Source organism: Dendrobates tinctorius, unplaced genomic scaffold, assembly GCF_039654945.1.
Source record: "Dendrobates tinctorius isolate UK_male_01 unplaced genomic scaffold, ASM3965494v1 ptg000063l, whole genome shotgun sequence".
Classification (NCBI taxonomy): Eukaryota; Metazoa; Chordata; class Amphibia; order Anura; family Dendrobatidae; genus Dendrobates; species Dendrobates tinctorius.
Window position 1 is genome coordinate 7,129,013 of NW_027361731.1, and position 20,110 is coordinate 7,149,122.

General features: G+C 45.0%; 1 protein-coding gene across 6 annotated transcripts in view; it reads left to right on the top strand.

Moving 5' to 3' along the window:
* LOC141094236 (uncharacterized) overlaps positions 1–20,110 on the top strand; it is a 93,643-nt gene that overhangs the window by 64,051 nt on the left and 9,482 nt on the right. For 3 of the 6 annotated variants that reach the window (XM_073580050.1, XM_073580045.1, XM_073580046.1), the window contains exons 2-6: positions 14,852–15,000; positions 15,130–15,309; positions 15,392–15,515; positions 15,595–15,692; positions 15,888–15,978. In XM_073580050.1, coding sequence (XP_073436151.1) covers positions 14,929–15,000; positions 15,130–15,309; positions 15,392–15,515; positions 15,595–15,692; positions 15,888–15,978 — 565 coding nt within the window. In that variant the 5' untranslated portion in view covers positions 14,852–14,928. Of the gene's footprint in view, positions 1–7,725; positions 7,958–14,851; positions 15,001–15,129; positions 15,310–15,391; positions 15,516–15,594; positions 15,693–15,887; positions 15,979–20,110 lie in introns of those variants that run through there. The other 3 variants (XM_073580049.1, XM_073580048.1, XM_073580047.1) reach the window with 2 other exon arrangements.

Here is a 20,110-nt window from a genome sequence, read left to right on the forward strand (position 1 = left end):
TATATATTTCCAGAGTCACCCTCAGACGCTCACTCAGTATGGATTTGACCGTAATACAAAATGTCGAGCAAAGGTACTGTATCACAAGATAGGAGGTGTATATACTATAGGGTAAAATTTTTATCTCAGTATATATTGAAGGAGTAAACCACACACGCTCACTCAGTATGGATTATACCGTAATAAAAAATTTAGAACAAAGGTACTGTATCAGCAGATACCAGGTGTATATAGTATAAGTGAAAATGTAAATATCCATATATATTTCCGGAGTCACATACAGATAGTAAGCATGTATTTCTCCGTGATACCAGCCGGTACACGGTAGTGTGTGAGGAACATACAGCGCTATACGGTGTGGGAAATAATGAACGTTCATTCACTGTGCAGAAAAAAAGAATAAAGGTTTAGTGCTGTGTAAAAAGCAGTCTGCACAGCAGTGTACACACAGCAATACTGCTATAAGGCAGGCTAATAATCAGCACTGCTGCACACAAGAAAATCCTCCCTGTCACTGGCAGGCAGCCTAATAACTAGCGCTGCTGCACACAAGAAAATCCTTCCCTTGTCACTGCACACTAACTGTACACAACAATTGCATTCGGCACATGCACATAAGAACTTCTGTTTACAGGCCTAACTGTCTCCCTAATGATAAACAGCATCAGCAACCTCTCCCTACTATAAAGATGGGCAGAAGACAAATGGCAGTCGGTGGTGAGGGCTTTTATACACACTCCATATATACTGTATTTCAGGAGTTACCCTCAGATGCTCACTCAGTCAGTATGGATGTAACCGTAATCCAAAATGTAGAAAAAAGGTACTGTATCAGCAGATACCAGGTGTATCCAGTCTAGGGGCAATTGTAAATCTCCGTCTATATTTCCGAAGTCAGACAAAGACACTCACAGGCTCAGTATGGAATAGACAAGAATGCAAAAAGTCGAAAATGGGTAATGTATTACAAGCGTACAGCTGCATACAGTGTTGGGGTCATTTTAAATCTCCTTATATTTTACCAGAGTCAGACACAAATTCTCACAGGCTCAGTATGGATTACACCAGAATATAAAAAGTAAAAAAAGGGAAATGTATTCGAAGCGTACAACAGTATACAGTGTTGGTTTACTTTTAAATCTTTGTATAGATTTCAATCTCAGTAAGCCAGTGCAGACTCTCCGCTACAGGAAGCTAGATGGATACAAGTACAGACGGAAAGTCGAGTGATTGCAGAAATTTGGGAATTACTAATCACGGGAAAACCTCCCGGGAGAATTCGCAGAGGCGATGCTGACCCTCAATTATTTTGTCTGTGGAGATAGCGAAAACGGTTCTTTGTGAACAAAGGGTTGCTGTATCGCAGTAGCGTGGATCCCATCACTGTTACTCGTCTCCATCAAATTGTGATCCCAGGGAGAGATGTAGACATAGTCCTCACTGCCTATCATGATCTGTCTGGTCACTTTGGAGTACAAAAGACAGAAGCCACAGGCCGTAGGCGGTTCAATTGGATTGGCATGAGAGGAGAAATTGAAAAATGGTGGCAGGAATGTCACACGTCTGTTACTAGGAAAACTGTGAAAGCTGATCATAAAGCACCACTGCATCCGATTGTGAGTCGACGTCCATTACAAATGTTAGCTATTGATCATCTGAAGGTAGAGCCCAGCAGGACAGCCCATAGCTACGTCTTAACCATCATCGATCAGTTCACCAAATTTGTAGTGGCCGTCCCTGTGAGGAATTTAACTGCCCAGACTACACAGCGGTGGAGCAGGGAGAGGTAAGTATTGGAAGTGCTGGGGCCCTGAGCAAGCAGGGGGGCCCACTCATGGGCGCCGGTACTGGCACAGGGCCCCTCATAGTACGCCGGTGTGTCTGACGGTGAGTGGGCCCCCCACCGTCAGAGACACTTTATTGTACTATCAGGGGCTGTCGCCCAAGAGTGGGCCAGCCCACCTGTTCGGGGGTCCCTTTTTAGGATCCGCAAGGCATAATCACACATTGGGCCAATGTTCCAGGTGTCAATGATGCACTGCCAGTGGTGGGTGGAGGAGCACTTTCTGGCAAATCCACATCCCTCCAGTCACGCACAAACCCTGTACCTGACCTTGGCATGCCAACATTTTCTCTTGCCCCCTGAGAAGCATCCTCCTCCCAAAAATGATCATCCCCCTCCTCCTCCTCCTCTTCCTCTTCTTCCTCCACCTCGTCTAGGTCAGTTGCCCTCACTGACACAATGGCTGATTGTCATTAAGGCTTCCCTCCTCTTCCTCCTCATCTGCTGCAGATGCCTGACTCTTAATGTACTTCAAAGTTTGCATGAGCAGACGCATAAGTGGGATACTCATGCTTATGATGGCGTTGTCTGTGCTTACCAGCCGTGTGCTTACCTCAAAACACTGAAGTACTTTACAGAGGTCTTTCAACTTTGACCACTGCACACCCGACAAATCCATGTCTGCCCTCAAACTGCCTGCCTGTGTATCCTCCCACAAATGCATTACAGCCTGTCTCTGTTCGCACAGCCTCTCAACCATGTGCATGGTGGAGTTCCACTTTGTTGCAACGTCTACGATTAGGCGGTGTTTGGGGAGGTAGAGCGATTGCTGCAGCTTCTGCATACGACTGGAGTCTATGGGCGAGCGACGAATGTGTTAGCACAGTCTTCGCACCTTATGGAGCAGGGCTGTTAACTCCGGATAATTATTTAAGAAGCACTGCAACACCAGGTTCAAGGTGTGAGCCAGGCAAGGTATGTGTCTGAGTTTTGCAAGGGCTATGGCCGCCACAAAATTCCGGCTGTTATCACTGACTACCTTGCCTGGCTCAAGATGCAGACTGCCCAGCCATGACTCAGTTTCTCGCTGCAAGTAGTTGGCCAGTACCTACGCGGTGTGTCTGTTGGCGCCCAAAGACATCATCTTTAAAACAGCCTGCTGCCACTTACCACTAGCTGTTCGATAGTGGGACACCTCGTGTGCAACACTGGCATCTGCAGATGGAGTGGTCGTGCGACTGCGCTCTGTCGACAAGCTTTCGCTTCTGGAAGAGGAGGAGCCAACTGTTTCCTATACCGTGGGCTAGGCAGCACTGTTCCACCGCCGCTCTTCCCTGTGGAGCCTGCATCCACCACATTAACCCAGTGCGCAATGATGGACATGTAATGACCCTGGCCATGCCTATTGGCCCATGCATCTGTTGTGAGGTGCACCTTTCCACTCACTGATTGTTTCAGTGCATGGACATTGCAGTCTTTCACATGCTGGTGGAGGGTAGGGTTGGCTTTTCGAGAAAAGAAGTGCGACTGGGTAGGTCATAGCGTGGAACAGCATAGGGCATCATCTCTAATGAGATTAGTTTGGCAATGTAGACATTCAAATCCAGTGTACGTGGATGAGAGGATGAGTACTTTCTTGTCCTACTCAGATTGTCTGGTAGGGTGAGCAGGACTTGACAGGTGCATATGGGGGAACTAGCGGTGGACCTGATGGACTGAGAGTGGGTTGGTGATGGTGATGGTGGTGGTGATTGCCTAGATTCAGTCTTATGTTGCAAAAACATTGTGATTCCCTGACTGCTTTGCCCTTGCGACTACACCTCAACATTTCTTTCTGGTGGTGTGCTAACCGGTGGGCTTACAGTGAGGGAAGCGATGTTGCGTTGCTGCTTACCTTCAGTCGGAGCAGGTGCACATGTGATACCTGAGGTATTGTACTCCGTCCACACTTGCAAGTGCATGGTGGTTAAATGTCTAAGCATGCAACTGGTATTCAAATTTCTGAGATTTTTCCCTTGGCTAAAGGTCCTTCCACATTTCTTACAGATAACCTTTGCCTCATCAGTAGGATTTTGGTCAAAAAAGTGCCACACTGCACTCTTCCTACTATGGTATAACTTTTCAGGGCTTGCACGCTGTGCTAATTTGACTATCTGGCCACGCTGTCCTGCAACTCTTTTTGTTTTTTAACACGTTTTTGGACTGCTACGGGCCTGCCAGATACCACCAGCTGTGATGTCGATACCTGCTGCGGATCCTCCTCCTCTTCTGAGTTATTGCCAGCAGCACCCTCTTCCCCCACTGGATGCCAATCCGGGTCAACAACTGGGTCATCCATCACCTCCTCTTCAATTTCATGTGCACCTTCCTCTGTGTCTCAGCGTGTAAGGTGGTATAGTATGCGGGAAGGGGCACCTGAGTTTCATCAGGATCAGATTCTGGCTCAGTAGACTGGGAGCGCAGTGTAGTGCTCTGGGTCAATGTACCAGCAGAATCATTTAGCAGTGGCTGTGCATCAGTGCATTCCATGTCAGATTCATCTTGGACTGGGGAATTCAGGATTTGACTGGGTAACCCAGGCATGGTATGTGAAAAGAGCTCCATGGAGTAATCTCAAGTGTGGCCTGCCGCATCCTTCACTTTTGTTGGGGGTGAAGGGCACAAGGAAAGGTGTTGTTCCTGACCAGAAGACTGCACTAACGACTCAGTGGTTGCAGTTTTTGAAACTTCAGAAGAGGAGGCGATAGAACTGGAGGCTGTTTCCGCAATGTAAGCCAAAACCTGTTCCTGATGCACCGGCTTTAATAGCGGTTTACCTACTTCCAGAAAATGGAACCTTCCAGGCCTTCTTGAGCCAGATGATGATGCAGGCTCAACACTTCCTGCCTTAGCTGCTATTGTGCTTTTGGCATAACCAGCAGATGCACCACCACCACCATCAGTACCAGCTGCCTCCCCCCGGCCCACGTCCGCGGACTCTTCCACCATACTTCCTCATGTTTGGGAAAATGTACCAAAAATCCTAGCAGCTATATGGTACTGTATGAGGAGCATACAGCTGTATAAGGTTTAGGGAAAAATGTAAATCTCTGTATATATTTCCTTAGTCACAGACGCTCTCCCAGTATGTATTTGACTGTAATCCAACCAGCAAATATATGGTACTGTAACAGAAGCGGACATCTCTATACGGTGTATGGAAATATGGAAATGTCCGTATATGTTTTTACGGACTCACACACACACTTTGGCTCTTTATGTATTTGACCGTAATCCAAACAGCAGCTATACGATACTGTTTGAGAAGCGGACAGTTCAATCCGGTGTATGGAAATATGGAAATGTCCGTATATGTATATACGGACTCACACACACTTTGTCTCTGTATGTATTTGACCTTAATCCAAACAGCAGCTATACAACACTGTTTGAGAAGCGGACAGCTCTATACGGTGTATGTATGGGAAAATTTAAATCTCCGTCTATATTTTTATGGAGTCACACACAGATAGCATCTATTTGTCCGTGATACCAGCCGGTACACGGTAGTGTGTGAGAAGCGTACACCTCTATACGGTGTGTGAAAAAATGAACGCTTGGTAACTATGCAGAAAAAAATAAGAAAAGTAGGAGTGCTTTGAAAAAAGCAGTCTACAGAGCAGGCTATCAGGTAGCCTTATAATGCAGCCTAATAGCCACCAGCGCTGCTGCACACAAAAAAATCCTCCCCTGTCACTGCACACTAACTGTACAGTGACAATCGTGATCAGCAGAAGCACAGATTTTTTTCCTTCCTGCTTATCAGTCTCCCTATTCAGAAACAGCAGCAGCAACCTCTCCCTATGCTGAGATCGGCAGAAGTAAAATGGCGGTAGGTGGTCAGGGCTTTTTATAGCCACTGTGATGCCACACAAAGCAAGCCAATCACTTGAATGCCCTTCTCTAAGATGGTGGTAGCCGCTGCCCATGTCATCGTGTTGCCACAGTGTGCGTCCTTGCTCATTAGCAGAGAAAAGGCGCTGAAAACATTATGTGAAACGCAATTTTGGCGCTTGGGACGACGACCTCATGGCCAACTTCATGCTATGGTCGGGTTTCGTTTGGCAAAACCCGATTTTGGCGAAAGTCGGCGATTTTTGAATGTGACCGACCCGTTTCTCTCAACTCTAATTTGAAATAGTAATTGGCAAAACCCAAGAAACGCTGAAGACCTTTAAGGTCTCTGGGTTGCACCCAATCAACAATGGCCTGTACCTTTGCAGGGTCCATACAAAACCCCTTGGCAGACAGGATGAACCCAAGAAAGGACAGCTCTTGGACAAAAAATGATCACTTTTCAGGTTTAGAGAACAGAGAGTTCTCCCATAACCTCTCAAGAACTGTACGTAGATAACCCATGGGAGATTCTTTGTCAGATGAAAATACAGGAATGTCATCTAAATATACCACCATAAAGCATCCAATGAAGTCAGAAAATACATCATTAATTAAATTCTCAAAAAACTGCTGGTGCATTCGTGAGACCAAAGGGCATGACCACATTTTCAAACAAACCCCCAGAGATGAGATATGCTATTTTCCATTCATCCCCCTACCAAATACTGATAAGATTATACACTCCCCTGAGGTCCAACTTGGAATACCACTTAGCCCCAGATAATTGGTTGTAAAGATCAGGGATAACGGGAGGGGGGTAGGTATTTTTCACCGTAACTTTATTTAGTTCCCGAAAATCGAGGCAAAGACGTAAACCACCATCTTTTTTTTTTTTACAAAAAAGAATCTAGCAGCCACAGGAGAGACAGAGGGATGGATGTGACCTTTATGCAAACTTTCTGAGACATACTCTTTCATAGCAGTTCGTTCTGGGCCGGAAGGATTGTACAGACGGGCATTGGGCAATTTAGCACCTGGAATGAGATTAATAGTACAATCATAGGGGCAAGATCCCACAGTCCATGATAGCTGAAGTGGGTGAGTAACAATCCCCATAACACAGTTCCACCTCCAACAAAATCTTTTGAATTGTGGAAAAAGGTACCTGAGAATCCGGGTGACCTCCTCGAAAATCACCCAGACTCGGCAGCTTGTTAGTCGGTGGGCAAGAGGAGCAGTCCTTCTTCCAATGTCCCGGGTTTCCACAATAGAAGCATAGTCACCTTTCGCATCAGTGCTTCCTCTCCTCCTTGAAGTTAATGGCCCCAGCCTCCATAGGTTCCATATATGGCATCACCTTGGACTTAACAGGGTATACTGAAACCTCTCGCTGGATCACTCCTCTCTTCCGCAATCTCCGATCTATATGAATGGCCTGAGTCATGGCCTCCTCCAAAGAACTGGGTGGAAGATGGAGAGCCAGAGAGTCCTTAAGATGATCTAACAGACCCCTCCTGAACTGACATTTTAGCGCAGAGTCATTCCTGGTCACATCGGTGGACCACCATCTAAACTCTGAGCAAAACCATTCAGCAATGAGTTTACCCTGGGTGAGACCTATGACTGTGTCCTCTGCCACCCTGACCCTGTCCGGTTCGGCAAAAATCAGTCCTAAAGTGTCAAAGAACCTATCCACAGACACACATTCTAGGGCAGTAGCAGGTAAAGAAAAAACCCAAGTTTGAGGACCCTCCCGGAGTAGCAAAATGATTATCCCCACCTGTTAACTCACATGATCAGAGGATTGGGGTCTAAGGGAGAAAAGCAGCCTACAACTCTCCCTGAATGTATGGAACTTCTCCTTTTCCCTGGAGAAAGTATCTGACTGTAGCTTCAGGAGAGTGCAGCAAGACATCTATGGGCTCTGAGTGCTTACAGGCTGATTGTGTAGTAGAACCTTTTATGCAGGGAGCATTTATGCACACTTTATCCAAGTACAGTTTATCAAAGTACTGGCAGTTATAACATGGATGAATGTGACACGCATCTCTATTCTCTTCATACAGGTAACCAGCTTTTCCAATCTCTGCTCTGAATCCACTCCTGTGTCTCCATTCAATGTCAGCAAGCAGTTAATCCTGAATGCTATCTCTGTGTTTTCAACTCTGCAAGCTTCTATATGGTAACCAGCTTTTCCAGTCTCTGCTCTGAATCCACTCCTGTGTCTCCATTCAATGTCAGCAAGCAGTTAATCCTGAATGCTATCTCTGTGTTTTCAACTCTGCAAGCTTCTATATGGTATATAGTTTTTTTCAACTTACTCTGCTTGTCCCCTTATGTTGTAAGGTCAAGAAACTTTTCAAAGTGCTTTATGATCCATGTAGTGCTGGACATGTGTTTATTTGACCACAACATTTTATTGGGTCCTGGTGTCTCAATTTAGTGTGATTGATTAACGAGAAGAGAGAGAGCCCAAAAAAAAAAAAAGTTCTAAGTCTTATCCTCCTATATATTCAGACCTAGCTAGGGGGAGCATTTATGCAGGGGGCATTTATGCACACTTTATCCAAGTACAGTTTATCAAAGTACTGGCAGTTATAACATGACAGTTAGACAGGGCAGGAGACAGGTAAGACATTTATATACATCTACTCCCTGTACATTTGGAGTACAACAAATATATACCATATGCATTTGTGTAATTTTAATCCTGGCCGCTGCATTCACACACATCCACCGCCATGGCATTAACTCTCTACACTCCATCCACATTGGCCCCTCGCTTCTTTCCTCTCCTATGTATAGCACTCATGCTCTTTTCACGTTGTTAAACTGCACAGATCCAGTCAGTCCCACCATTCAACATCAGAGACGCTCTCACAAATCACTTAACCATCTGCTCACTCTTTCTATCCTCCTTCTCCTAGTCGCAGGAGACATTGCTCCCAACCCTGGTCCCCCATGTTATAGAAAGTCAAACCTCCCGACTGCTACACTCAGAAACCCCTCTAATCTTATTAATATTCCCTGCATGCCATCTGTCTCTCTTAATTGTGCACTTTGGAATTCTCGCTCAGTGTGTAACAAAATCTCCTTCATTCATGACTTTTTCCTTTCTAATTCTCTTAACCTCCTGGCTCTTACTGAAACCTGGATCCAGCAGTCAGACACTACCGCTGCTGCTGCTCTTTCATACGGGGGGCTTCACTTCTCTCATACCCCAAGATCAGACAATAGAGCTGGTGGAGGCGTTGGTCTGCTCCTATCACCAAAATGTACCTTTCAGGTTATCCCTCAAGTACCCTCACTTGTCTTCCCTTCTTTTGAGGTCCATGCCGTCAGACTCTACACCCCCTTCTCCATGCGAGTGGCGGTGGTGTATCGTCCTCCCGGCCCCTCCCATCAGTTCCTGGATCATTTTGCCACTTGGCTTCCACATTTTCTCTCCTGTGACATCCCTACCCTCATCATGGGTGATTTCAACATCCCCATTGCTCTTCCCCTCTCACCATCTGCTACTCACCTTTTATCTCTAACCTCCTCATTTGGCCTTTTGCAGCTTACTAATTCTCCAACGCATGAAGACGGAAACTCCCTCGACTTGGTCTTCTCTCGGCTTTGTGCAGTGGATGATTTTGCAAACTCCACTCTCCCGCTCTCTGACCACAATCTTCTTTCATTCTCTATCAAGAACTGCCAGGCTGCTCAGGTCACCCCCACTGTCCAGACTTATAGAAACATACAGGCCATTAACACCCAGAAACTTATGAAGAACTTGCAGTCTTCATTGGCCCCTATCTCCTCCCTCTCCTGTCCTGATTCTGCATTGAAGCATTACAATGAAACACTTCAAAGTGCCCTGGATGAATTTGCACCCCCTATAAATAGAACACCACAACGCAGACTGCGACAACCCTGGCACACGGTGCAAACACGTTTCCTGCAGCGGTGCTCCAGGTGCGCCGAATGTCTGTGGAGAAAATCCAATCTACCCGAAGATTTCATCCATTTTAAGTTTATGCTTAGAACATACAACACTGCCCTTCACCTCTCCAAACAAACCTATTTCAACACCCTCATCACCTCACTGTCCAATAACCCGAAACGTCTCTTTGACACTTTTCATTCTCTACTCAATCCAAGAGTACAGGCCCCAACCACGGAGCTCCGAGCTGACGATCTGGCCAATTACTTCAAAGAAAAAATTGACCAGATCCGACAGGAAATTATCTCCCAATCACCTCATACCATGCACTGTCCTCCCTCCCCCACTGCATCGAACTCACTCTCTGATTTTGAACCAGTCACAGAAGAAGAAGTAAGCAGGCTCCTTGCATCTTCTCGCCCAACTACTTGCACCAGTGACCCATTTCCCTCACAGCTCCTTCAGTCCCTTTCCCCTGCTGTCACCCCTCACCTAACTAAAATATTTAACCTCTTTCTCTCTTCTGGTATTTTTCCCTTCTCATTTAAGCATGCCATCATACATCCACTACTTAAAAAACCATCCCTCGACCAAAACTGTGCCGCTAACTATAGACCTGTCTCTAATCTTCCCTTCATCTCTAAACTCCTGGAACGCCTGGTCCACTCCCGTCTTATCCGCTATCTCTCAGAAAACTCTCTTCTCGACCCTCTCCAATCCGGTTTCCGCTCATTACACTCCACTGAAACTGCCCTCACTAAAGTCTCTAATGAACTGCTAACAGCTAAATCAAATGGTCACTACTCCATGCTAATTCTCTTGGATCTCTCTGCAGCATTCGACACTGTGGATCATCAGCTCCTCCTCACTATGCTCCGTTCCATTGGCCTCAAGGATACCGTTCTCTCCTGGTTCTCCTCCTATCTCTCCGACCGCTCCTTTACTGTATCTTTTGCCAGTTCCTCCTCCTCTCATCTTCCCCTTACTGTTGGGGTCCCCCAAGGATCGGTTCTAGGTCCCCTCCTCTTCTCCTTGTACACTGCCCCTATTGGTCAAACAATCAGTAGATTTGATTTCCAGTACCATCTCTATGCTGATGACACCCAATTATACACTTCTTCTCCTGACATCACGCCAGCCTTTCTAGAAAACACCGGCGATTGTCTAAACGCTGTGTCTAATATCATGTCCTCACTATATCTGAAACTGAACCTGTCAAAGACTGAACTCCTGGTGTTTCCTCCCTCTACTAATGTACCTATACCCGACATTGCCATTTCTGTGTGTGGTTCCACTATTACTCCCCAGCAACAGGCCCGCTGTCTTGGGGTCATACTTGATTCCGAGCTTTCCTTTGCCCCCCACATTCTATCACTGGCTCGCTCTTGTCATCTGCACCTCAAAAACATTTCTAGAATTCGACCTTTTCTTACCTTTGACTCTACAAAAACTCTTACTGTTTCTCTTATTCATTCTCGTCTCGTCTCGACTATTGTAACTCTCTTCTAATCGGTCTCCCTCTTACCAAACTCTCCCCCCTCCAATCTGTCTTGAATGCTGGAGCCAGGATCATATTCCTCACCAATCGTTACACCGATGCCTCTACCTTGTGCCAGTCATTACACTGGCTACCCAGCCACTCCAGAATTCAGTATAAACTTATTACCCTCACTCACAAAGCCCTCCATGGCTCAGCACCACCCTACATCTCCTCCCTTGTTTCAGTATACCACCCTACCCGCGCCCTCCGTTCTGCTGATGACCTGAGATTAGCATCCTCAATAGTCAGAACCTCCCACTCCCGTCTCCAAGACTTTACACGTGCCGCGCCAATTCTTTGGAATGCACTTCCCAGGTCAATACGATTAGTCCCCAATCCCCACAATTTTAAGCGTGTCCTGAAAACGCATTTATTCAGACTGGCCTACCACCCCAACACATTAACCTAATCTATCCCTGTGTGGCAGAGCCAAAAGTTTTACCATAACCAGGTTCCCCGCATCATGTTCCCACATGCTTTATGCCTCCATTAGCCCTCTGTGTCTGTACTGTTACACACTTAACATTATGACTGGTCCATTCAATCAGGGTAACTGTTACCACCCACCTTTCGTGTCTCCCTCTTTCCTCATAGGCTGTAAGCTTGCGAGCAGGGCCCTCACTCCTCTTGGTATTTGTTATAATCTACTGTATGTGATTATTGTTATGCTGTAATGTCTATTGTCTGTACAAATCCCCTCTGAAATGTAAAGTGCTGCGGAATATGTCGGCGCTATAAAAATAAAATTTATTATTATTATTTATTATTATAACCTTGAAAAGACTTTTCTGTCTCAGAAATTTCCCTCTGGAGTTGATTATGGGAAGTGACCAGGGCTCTATGTTCCATAGACAAGTTCTGCATCATTTGAGTCAGATTAGACATCTTATCCGCCAGAGTATGAAGTGGATCCATAAAGAGGAACATAGAAAAAAAAACTGTCTATGATCAGTTATAATGTCATGCTGCAGCTCTGCAGGAAAATGCAAACTCCACTAGATGGCAGCAAAGTGGAGGGAGGATGCAATTCTGTTCAGAGCAGACCAGCAGCACTACAGTGAGGCTACCACCAGGTGGCAGCAGAATAGTCAAACAAGCCGGGTCAATACCAGAGAGAAGCGAAGTACCAGGGGGAATACCAAACACAGAGTCTGAGGAGCGCCAAAAGGTTAGTACTGGTCAGAAACAGAAGTACAAGAAGCAAGAGACAGGATCAGGTCTTAGCCAAAGCAGAGTCAAGCACAGGGAAATCCAAACACTAAGGGAAACACTGAGTCGGGGCGGGAAGAGAGGAAGGAACAGACATAGGCAAAGTCAGCTAAACACAGCAGAACAAATCAGGGTATCACCAGAGTCCGATACTCATGCCGTAGGCAGAAAATATAACTGACACTGCCTGCAGGATGAGCCATTCGTCGCAATCCATCCCCAATACAAGTCTCTGAGAAAAAACGGTTACAGTGGCATCATTCACTGGATCCGTTTTTTTTTTCAAAAAAAGACGGATTGTGACTGAAAGCAAAAACTTATGTGTGAAAGAGGCCTTAGCTACTCATGCCATAGGCAGAAAATATAACTGACACTGTCTGCAGGATGCAGCGCAGAGAAATAGCAGACCTGACACCAGAACGAGGCAGAGAAAAGTTAACCCCTAACATGACCGGACCGGAAGAGGGGAAGACAAGATTCAAAACCCGGTCTGGATCATGACACATTTAGTACTCTCATAGCACGGAGCCCCTTTTTCGTCCCCCACTGTTGTGAATTCACTTTCTGGCCTACCTCTGGTTATTAGTGAAGGTAGTGGAGCTGGTTATATTGACAGAGGGGTCATGAGTTCTCTTTCCGGGCTCCCTCTGGTGGTTACTGGAGGTAATGGAGGTGATCCAATTAACAGAGGCTACCTGATATTGAGGAAGATGACTGGAGATCTGGAGTTTCTGACTGGATTTAAGACAGCCGACTCTCAATCCCTGCTGGTGATTTTTTCCTGCCTCCTGAGGTCTTAGTTTCCAGCTCAGTCCCTGCATGCTCAGCTAAGTGTTCTTTTGCTATTGTTCACATTTGATCTGGTTTTGTCTATTTCAGTTTTGTGTGGTCAGCCAGCTCCGGCTGGGGCTGTGCTGAATTTCCATCCTTATGTTACTGCTTGTGCCAGTTTGCTTTTGTCCCTTATTAGATTGGCCTCTTTTTGCTCTGCTTTCAGAATATACCTGAGTGCTGATATAGTGGGCGAAGTCTAGTGACTTCGGTATTTTTCTATCAGACGTGTTGGGCATTTTTTGCAGGTTTTTTTGCGTGATTTCAGACAGTGTCTTTCCTTTCCTGTCCTGTCTAGTTAGTGTGGGTCCCATCGTTTGCTCAGTCTATTTTCCTACCTGCGTTTGTGTTTTCATCTTGTCTCACCGACAATATATGTTTTGGGGCTATCTATTCCTTTGGGGTCTGCTCTGGGGCAGTTCAGATTTCCCCATTCTTGCTTTAGGCTTATTTAGTTCTCCGGCTGTGTCGAGGCATCTAGGATCATCATAGGTACACTCCACGGCTACTGCTAGTTGTGTGGATAGGATCAGGGGTCTGCAATCTGCTTAGTTAGCAACCTCTCTGGTTTTCTGTGGCTTAGCTTGGTCTTGCTCTCCTCCTCGGTGACCCAATCATAACACCCCACACACTGTATAATGTTCCCACAGTACCACCATCCTCAATTTTATTTTTGTAATCAAGATAACGGAATGGAGAAAGTCAGCACTCACCCCTTTTAGAAGATACTTAAGTCCTTCTACTGGTCCATATTCTTAGACCAGTGGAACACGGACCAGTAGAAGCGCAAATTAAGTCCAAAACGTTTGCCCATCATATCTTTTTTTTTTTTTTTTTTGGAAATCACTGCACCTGCCGTGACGCTGCTAGCACTGTTGAACTTTTTGTCATTGTCCTGAATGAAATAAATTAAAAAGGACTGAAGTATCTTCCAAAAGGGGTGAGTTCTGATTTTCTTCATTCCATTGTCTTGATTATAAATAGTCACCCTGAAGATTTAATATAGTGGAGGTTGTAACATTGGTTCAATGTGTTCATATACTGGGTAAAAACTTTCTATTTGGTGCCTCAACACTTCACTATAATTATTTTAGGAATATTTTCACACTTTTTTTTGGTGTTTTCCATGTAATATATGGAAGATTACATGTAGACATTGGCAGCAAATAACTTCTGTCTTGATGTTCTTACATAAAAGCTTTTATAAAAACCTCAAACTTCTGTGTGTGAATCAGACATGAAATCTAATATGATTGAAGATTACAGTGCGGGGAAGATGGGAAACCTTCATATAGACGGCCGGTGGGGATGGAGTCAGTGACGGACTCTGGCCAAATATGTTTCTAGAGCCGTAGTAGAAGATGAAGATGTCGTCCTCATCATAAAGTAGTTATTTCTCCTGTCACGTGTAATGAATATCTCCTGCAGTATTGCTAATGCCGATTCCAGTGTCGGTAAATGAGACGAGAATTAGCGTTATGGAAGATGAGTCTATGAGAAACGTATTCAGCTGCCGACTCCGAGGAGGAAACTGCTTGTTGTCTGTGGCCTAAATATATAGGTTTTATTAGTAGATGTAAAATAGTGTAAAATAATTTCCTCATATGTTTCCCTTATTATCTCCAGTAATTGTATTATTACACAGGATTTTTATGATGTTACATCGGCTCATCTTCTTCTCATTCAGATCTCTACAATATCGGATCCCTCAGTGACGATCTTCTACAAAAGAGAATTTTCCTGATTTACCCATCAAAGATAGATATGGACAGAGACAAGATGGCAGAGAAAATATTACACCTCACCCTAGAGATCCTCTTCCGGCTTACTGGAGAGGTGAGAGATCCTGATGACGTCACATTACATCATTCTTATCTATGGGAATAACAGATGGACAGAACTGGAGAGGTGAGGACTCTGGAAATGTCTGTAGTGAGATTTATTAATGTGTCTCTCCATAACCAGGATTACACAGTAGTGAAGAAGACCTCTAGTGAACGCAGTCAGGACCCTGTGTCTGAGGGATGCAGAAGAACCCTGAGCCCAATCACGGGACCTCCACCTCACTCCCTGATACATGAGGACATCAATGACCACAAGATCCTAGAACTCACCTACAAGATGATTGAGCTGCTGACTGGAGAGGTGACACTGCTGGGAATGCTGGGACATTACACAATAACGCTATGAAGGGATCGGGGGATGACGTTATCATTGTATGTGTCAGGTTGCTATAAGGTGTCAGGATGTCGCTGTGTATTTCTCCATGGAGGAGTGGGAGTATTTAGAAGGACACAAAGATCTGTACAAGGATGTCATAATGGAGGTTCCCCAGCCCCTCACATCACCAGGTAATAGACAGGACTAAACATACTCGGCCTATATCTATATGAAAAGAATGAATTCAGTCCCTGTATGTGTTTCCTCCAGTTCTAATCAGTAAAAGGACAACACCACAGAGATGTCCCCGTCCTCTACTTCCACAGGACTGTAAACAAGAAGATCCCTATGTTCCTCAGGATCATCAGGTATATGGAGAGAAGGTGTCATGAGATCTCCCGTATGATGTGACGGCTGTGAAGATCTTGTGCTCAGTCTTGTTTTATCCACCAGTATTATATGTTTTATACTTGTGTAATGAGAGCGGTGGAGATGGCAGGATTAGAGCTGATCATTGATGTATCTTCTCCATCTGTCTGTGACTTTTATAATATTTGTTTCAGAGTGAAGATCTGACCCATATTAATGCTACAAAGACATATGTGAGAGGTGATGAGCGGTGTAAAGAGGAGATGCCTACATATGACTACCCAGGTGAGTAGTAACAACTAAATACAGAGAAGTCACAGATTTTTCTCAGTCACCGGCTGTGGCCTCGTTATTGTTGGTGTAGTCCCGCCGTATTACCATGATCACCATTTTGCCTCTAGACTACAACATTATCCCTCACCCAAAACTGTTCAAATGACTTTGGGTATTGAAAGCCCATTTCTATAGAACTTATCACCTGGACGATCCATCTACCCCCTGGGATTAGAAGATGCTGACCGTTACCTGCCCATGTCTGTAAACTACAAAGCCAAATGACAGTGTACATAGAATGTTCTGCTAAATTAGAAAATCACTTGAAGAAAAGTATTATGATGGGTCTATATCAGAAATTGAAGGGTAATGATGCTGTTGGCTTCCTAGAATCCTGATATCTTATTGGATGAATCTACCTTCTCTTCCTTCTGTGCTACTGAATGTGCTCATATGGTCCCTACAAGACCAGGTCCTGTCTTTCTGGCCAATAGTTGCTTTTATGATTGACAACATTAAATGTGCAGTTAGTGTCAAGTGTGAATTTCTGTACAATAGCAACAGTTTCCCTTTATTCTGACTTTCAGTGACGGACTGGGATAAAAAAGCAGCCCTGCCACACAAACCCCACCAGCCCACATACTATAACACTCCCCCCCACACCCGATCAGTGGATTTTCTTATACTTTGTCGTGCCCTTCAACACATCTTAAAGGAGTTATTTGAAGTGCCATGTGTGAATGCCACCTCAGTGCGCATGATCGACCTCTTCTTTAGATCGCCGGTTCTCGGGATCATGGAGGTCCCAGTGGTCGTACCCCAGCGACTACATAGGTCTCAGGATAGGGGATTACTTTGCATAATCCATTTAAATGGGTTTTCCAATATATACACTGTATTTTTCGGACTATTAGACGGACCTAGGTTTTAGAGGAGGAAATTAGGGGGAAAAAAAGACTGAAGCAAAAATGTGGTCAATTCTGTACTTAATATCTTGGTAAATATGGTCCTCTCACCTCCATCCTGAAACACATGGCCCCTCATCCCTATCCTGGTATGCATGGCTCCCTCATCCCTATCCTGGTATGCATGGCCCTCATCCCCATCATGGTATGCATGCCAACTCATCCCCATCATGGTATGCATGCCAACTCATCCCTGGCCTGGTTTGCATGGCCTCCTCATCCCTATACTGATAGGAACGATCGCCCTCATACCTATACTGATATGCAGGGTCCCCATCTCGTCCTAGTATGCATGACTCCATCCCTATCCTGGTATGCAGGGCCCCATCTCGTCTTAGTATGCATGGCTCCTCATCCCTATTCTGGCATGAATGGTCCATCTCATCCTTATCCTGGCAGGAATGATCACCCTCATCCATATAATGGTATGCATGGCCCCATCCCTGTCCTGGTCTGCAGGGCTCCATCCTTTACCTGTTATGACTGGCCCCATCCCAGTCCTTGTATGTATGGCCCAATCCTTATCCTGATATGATTGATCCCATCCTTTCCTTATCCTGGTATGCATGGCCCCACCAGAAAAGATAAAAAAACAAACATTACACTTACCTTCCCAGCGCTCCCTTGCAGCATCTTGTTCCGACGCCAGCAGCTGCTTTATACTTGTAAGCAGCGATTGGCAGGGACGTTATGCGCTGCTTTCAAGCCGAAGGGCCATTGCCAGAATACTCAGTGCTCTCTGCATGCCAGGAATGTTCATCGCAGAGAGCAGTGAGCATTCACTGCTCTTTAGTAGCGTGCACAGTCTCAGCTGGAGCCTTCCTGCTGCTCTGGCTGACACTGCGCTCTACTGAAGAGCAAGGAATACTCACTGCTCTCTGCGCAAACAGTCCCTGCGTGCAGAGTACTGAGTATTCCAGCAGCTGCCCATCAGCTTGTAAGCAGCTTATGACATCCCTGGCAGGCGCATGGTCTAGCGTTTGCACGCGTTCGTATGCGTTTTCGTGCACATGCGTTTTTTTGTAGTGTGCACCTAAGCGCGCCCGACGCAACCTGTTGCATCTTTGGGTCCGTCCAACGGCGTAAAAAGAAACGCATGCACATGGAATGCGCCAAAATAACACATTACAGTCTAAGGGAACACAGCCATGCACATGGACATGCGCACGCCTGCGTTTGAAATCGCATGCGGTTTAAGAGTTAACATGGCTAGAAACTGGTTAAAACGCATGCGCCTAAAAACCACAAATGCATGCAAAGCGCATGATGCATTTTTTTCCATGCGTTTCTATTGCGCACGAAGTGCAGCACTAAAGTACACTAATGTGAAAGTAGCCTTAGCTGCAGCCACCGGCTCCTGCCTCTGTGACCCACTGCTCCGCCGATGCCACTCCCCCACCTCCCCACCACAGCCAGAGCCGGTACATCTGGACTATAAGATGCACCACCCATTTTCCTCCACAGTTTGGAAGGAAAAAAGTGCGTCTTATAGTCCGAAAAATACAGCATTTCTTATTTTACCATAGTATTCCTGAAAATAATAAACCAATATTAACCCTCCCAAAGACCAATGTCGCCTCTCCAAGAACAGGACAGGAAAAGTGGTACTGAGCAGTGTATATGTACAGGACAGGAAAAGTTGGTACTGTGCAGTGTATATATACAGGACAGGAAAAGTGCTACTGAGCAGTGTATATATACAGGACAGGAGGAGTGGTACTGTGCGTTGTGTATGCAGGACAGTAAAAGTGGTAATGAGCAGCAACGCTGCCACTAGGAATTTCAGTGCCACATACTGGCAAAATTTTGGGGCCTCCTTGAGACCACACCCAGGCTCCACCCCAGCTCTGCCTCCACTCTTCGAACCTTCCACAGTCCCACCGCTTACTCTTGGAAAAACTCAACTTCACCACGTCCTCATCAATCAGATATTAACAGTTCCCATCAAACACCAGATCACATACATAGCCAGCAGCTTTTGTTCTGGCCAAAAGAATTTTTAAGCCGCCACCACCACACGGTAGACTTTTTTGGCCGACTCTACTCTACTCTAACCTATTAAATGTAAATATATTTTTATGTATCTTTCTTTAACCCCTTCACCCCCAAGGGTGGTTTGCACGTTCATGACCGGGCCAATTTTTACAATTCTGACCACTGTACCTTTATGAGGTCATAACTCTGGAACGCTTCCATGGATCCCGGTGATTCTGACATTGTTTTCTCATGACATATTGTACTTCATGTTAGTGGTAAAATTTCAATCAAATAACTTGCGTTTATTTGTGAGAAAAACGGAAATTTGGCGAAAATTTTGAAAATTTCGCAATTTTCCAACTTTGAATTTTTTTGCCCTTAAATCACAGAGATACGGCACACAAAAAACTTGATAAATAACATTTCCCACATGTTTACTTTACATCAGCACAATTTTGGAACCAAAATTTTTTTTTGTTAGGAAGTTATAAGGGTTAAAAGTTGACCAGCGATTTCTCATTTTTACAACACCATTTTATTTTTAGGACCACATCACATTTGAAGCCACTTTGAGGGGTCTATATGATAGAAAATACCAAAAAGTGACACCATTCTAAAAACTGCACCCCTTAAGGTGCTCAAAACCACATTCAAGAAGTTTATTAACCCTTTAGGTGCGTCACAGGAATTTTTTTGAATATTTAAAAAAAATGAACATCTAACTTTTTTTAATAAAAAAAATACTTCAGGTTCAATTTTTTTTATTTTACCAAGGGTAACAGGAGAAATTGAACTACAAAAGTTATTGTGCAATTTATCATGAGTACGCAGATACCTGATATGTGGGGGGGAACGACTGTTTCGGCGCATGGCAGAGCTCAGAATGGAAGGAGCGCCGTTTGACTTTTTCAATGCAAAATTGGCTGGAATTCAGATTGGACGCCATGTCACGTTTGGAGAGTCCCTGATGTACCTAAACAGTTGAAACCCCCTACAAGTGACCCCATTTTGGAAACTGGACCCCCCAAGGAACTTATCTAGATATGTGGTGAGAACTTTGAACCCACAAGGGCTTTACAGAAGTTTATAACGTACAGCGGTACAATTAAAAAATCATATTTTTTCCACAAAAATGATCTTTTCACCCCAATTTTTATTTTCCCAAGGGTAACAGGACCCTAAAAGTTATTGTGCAATTTGTC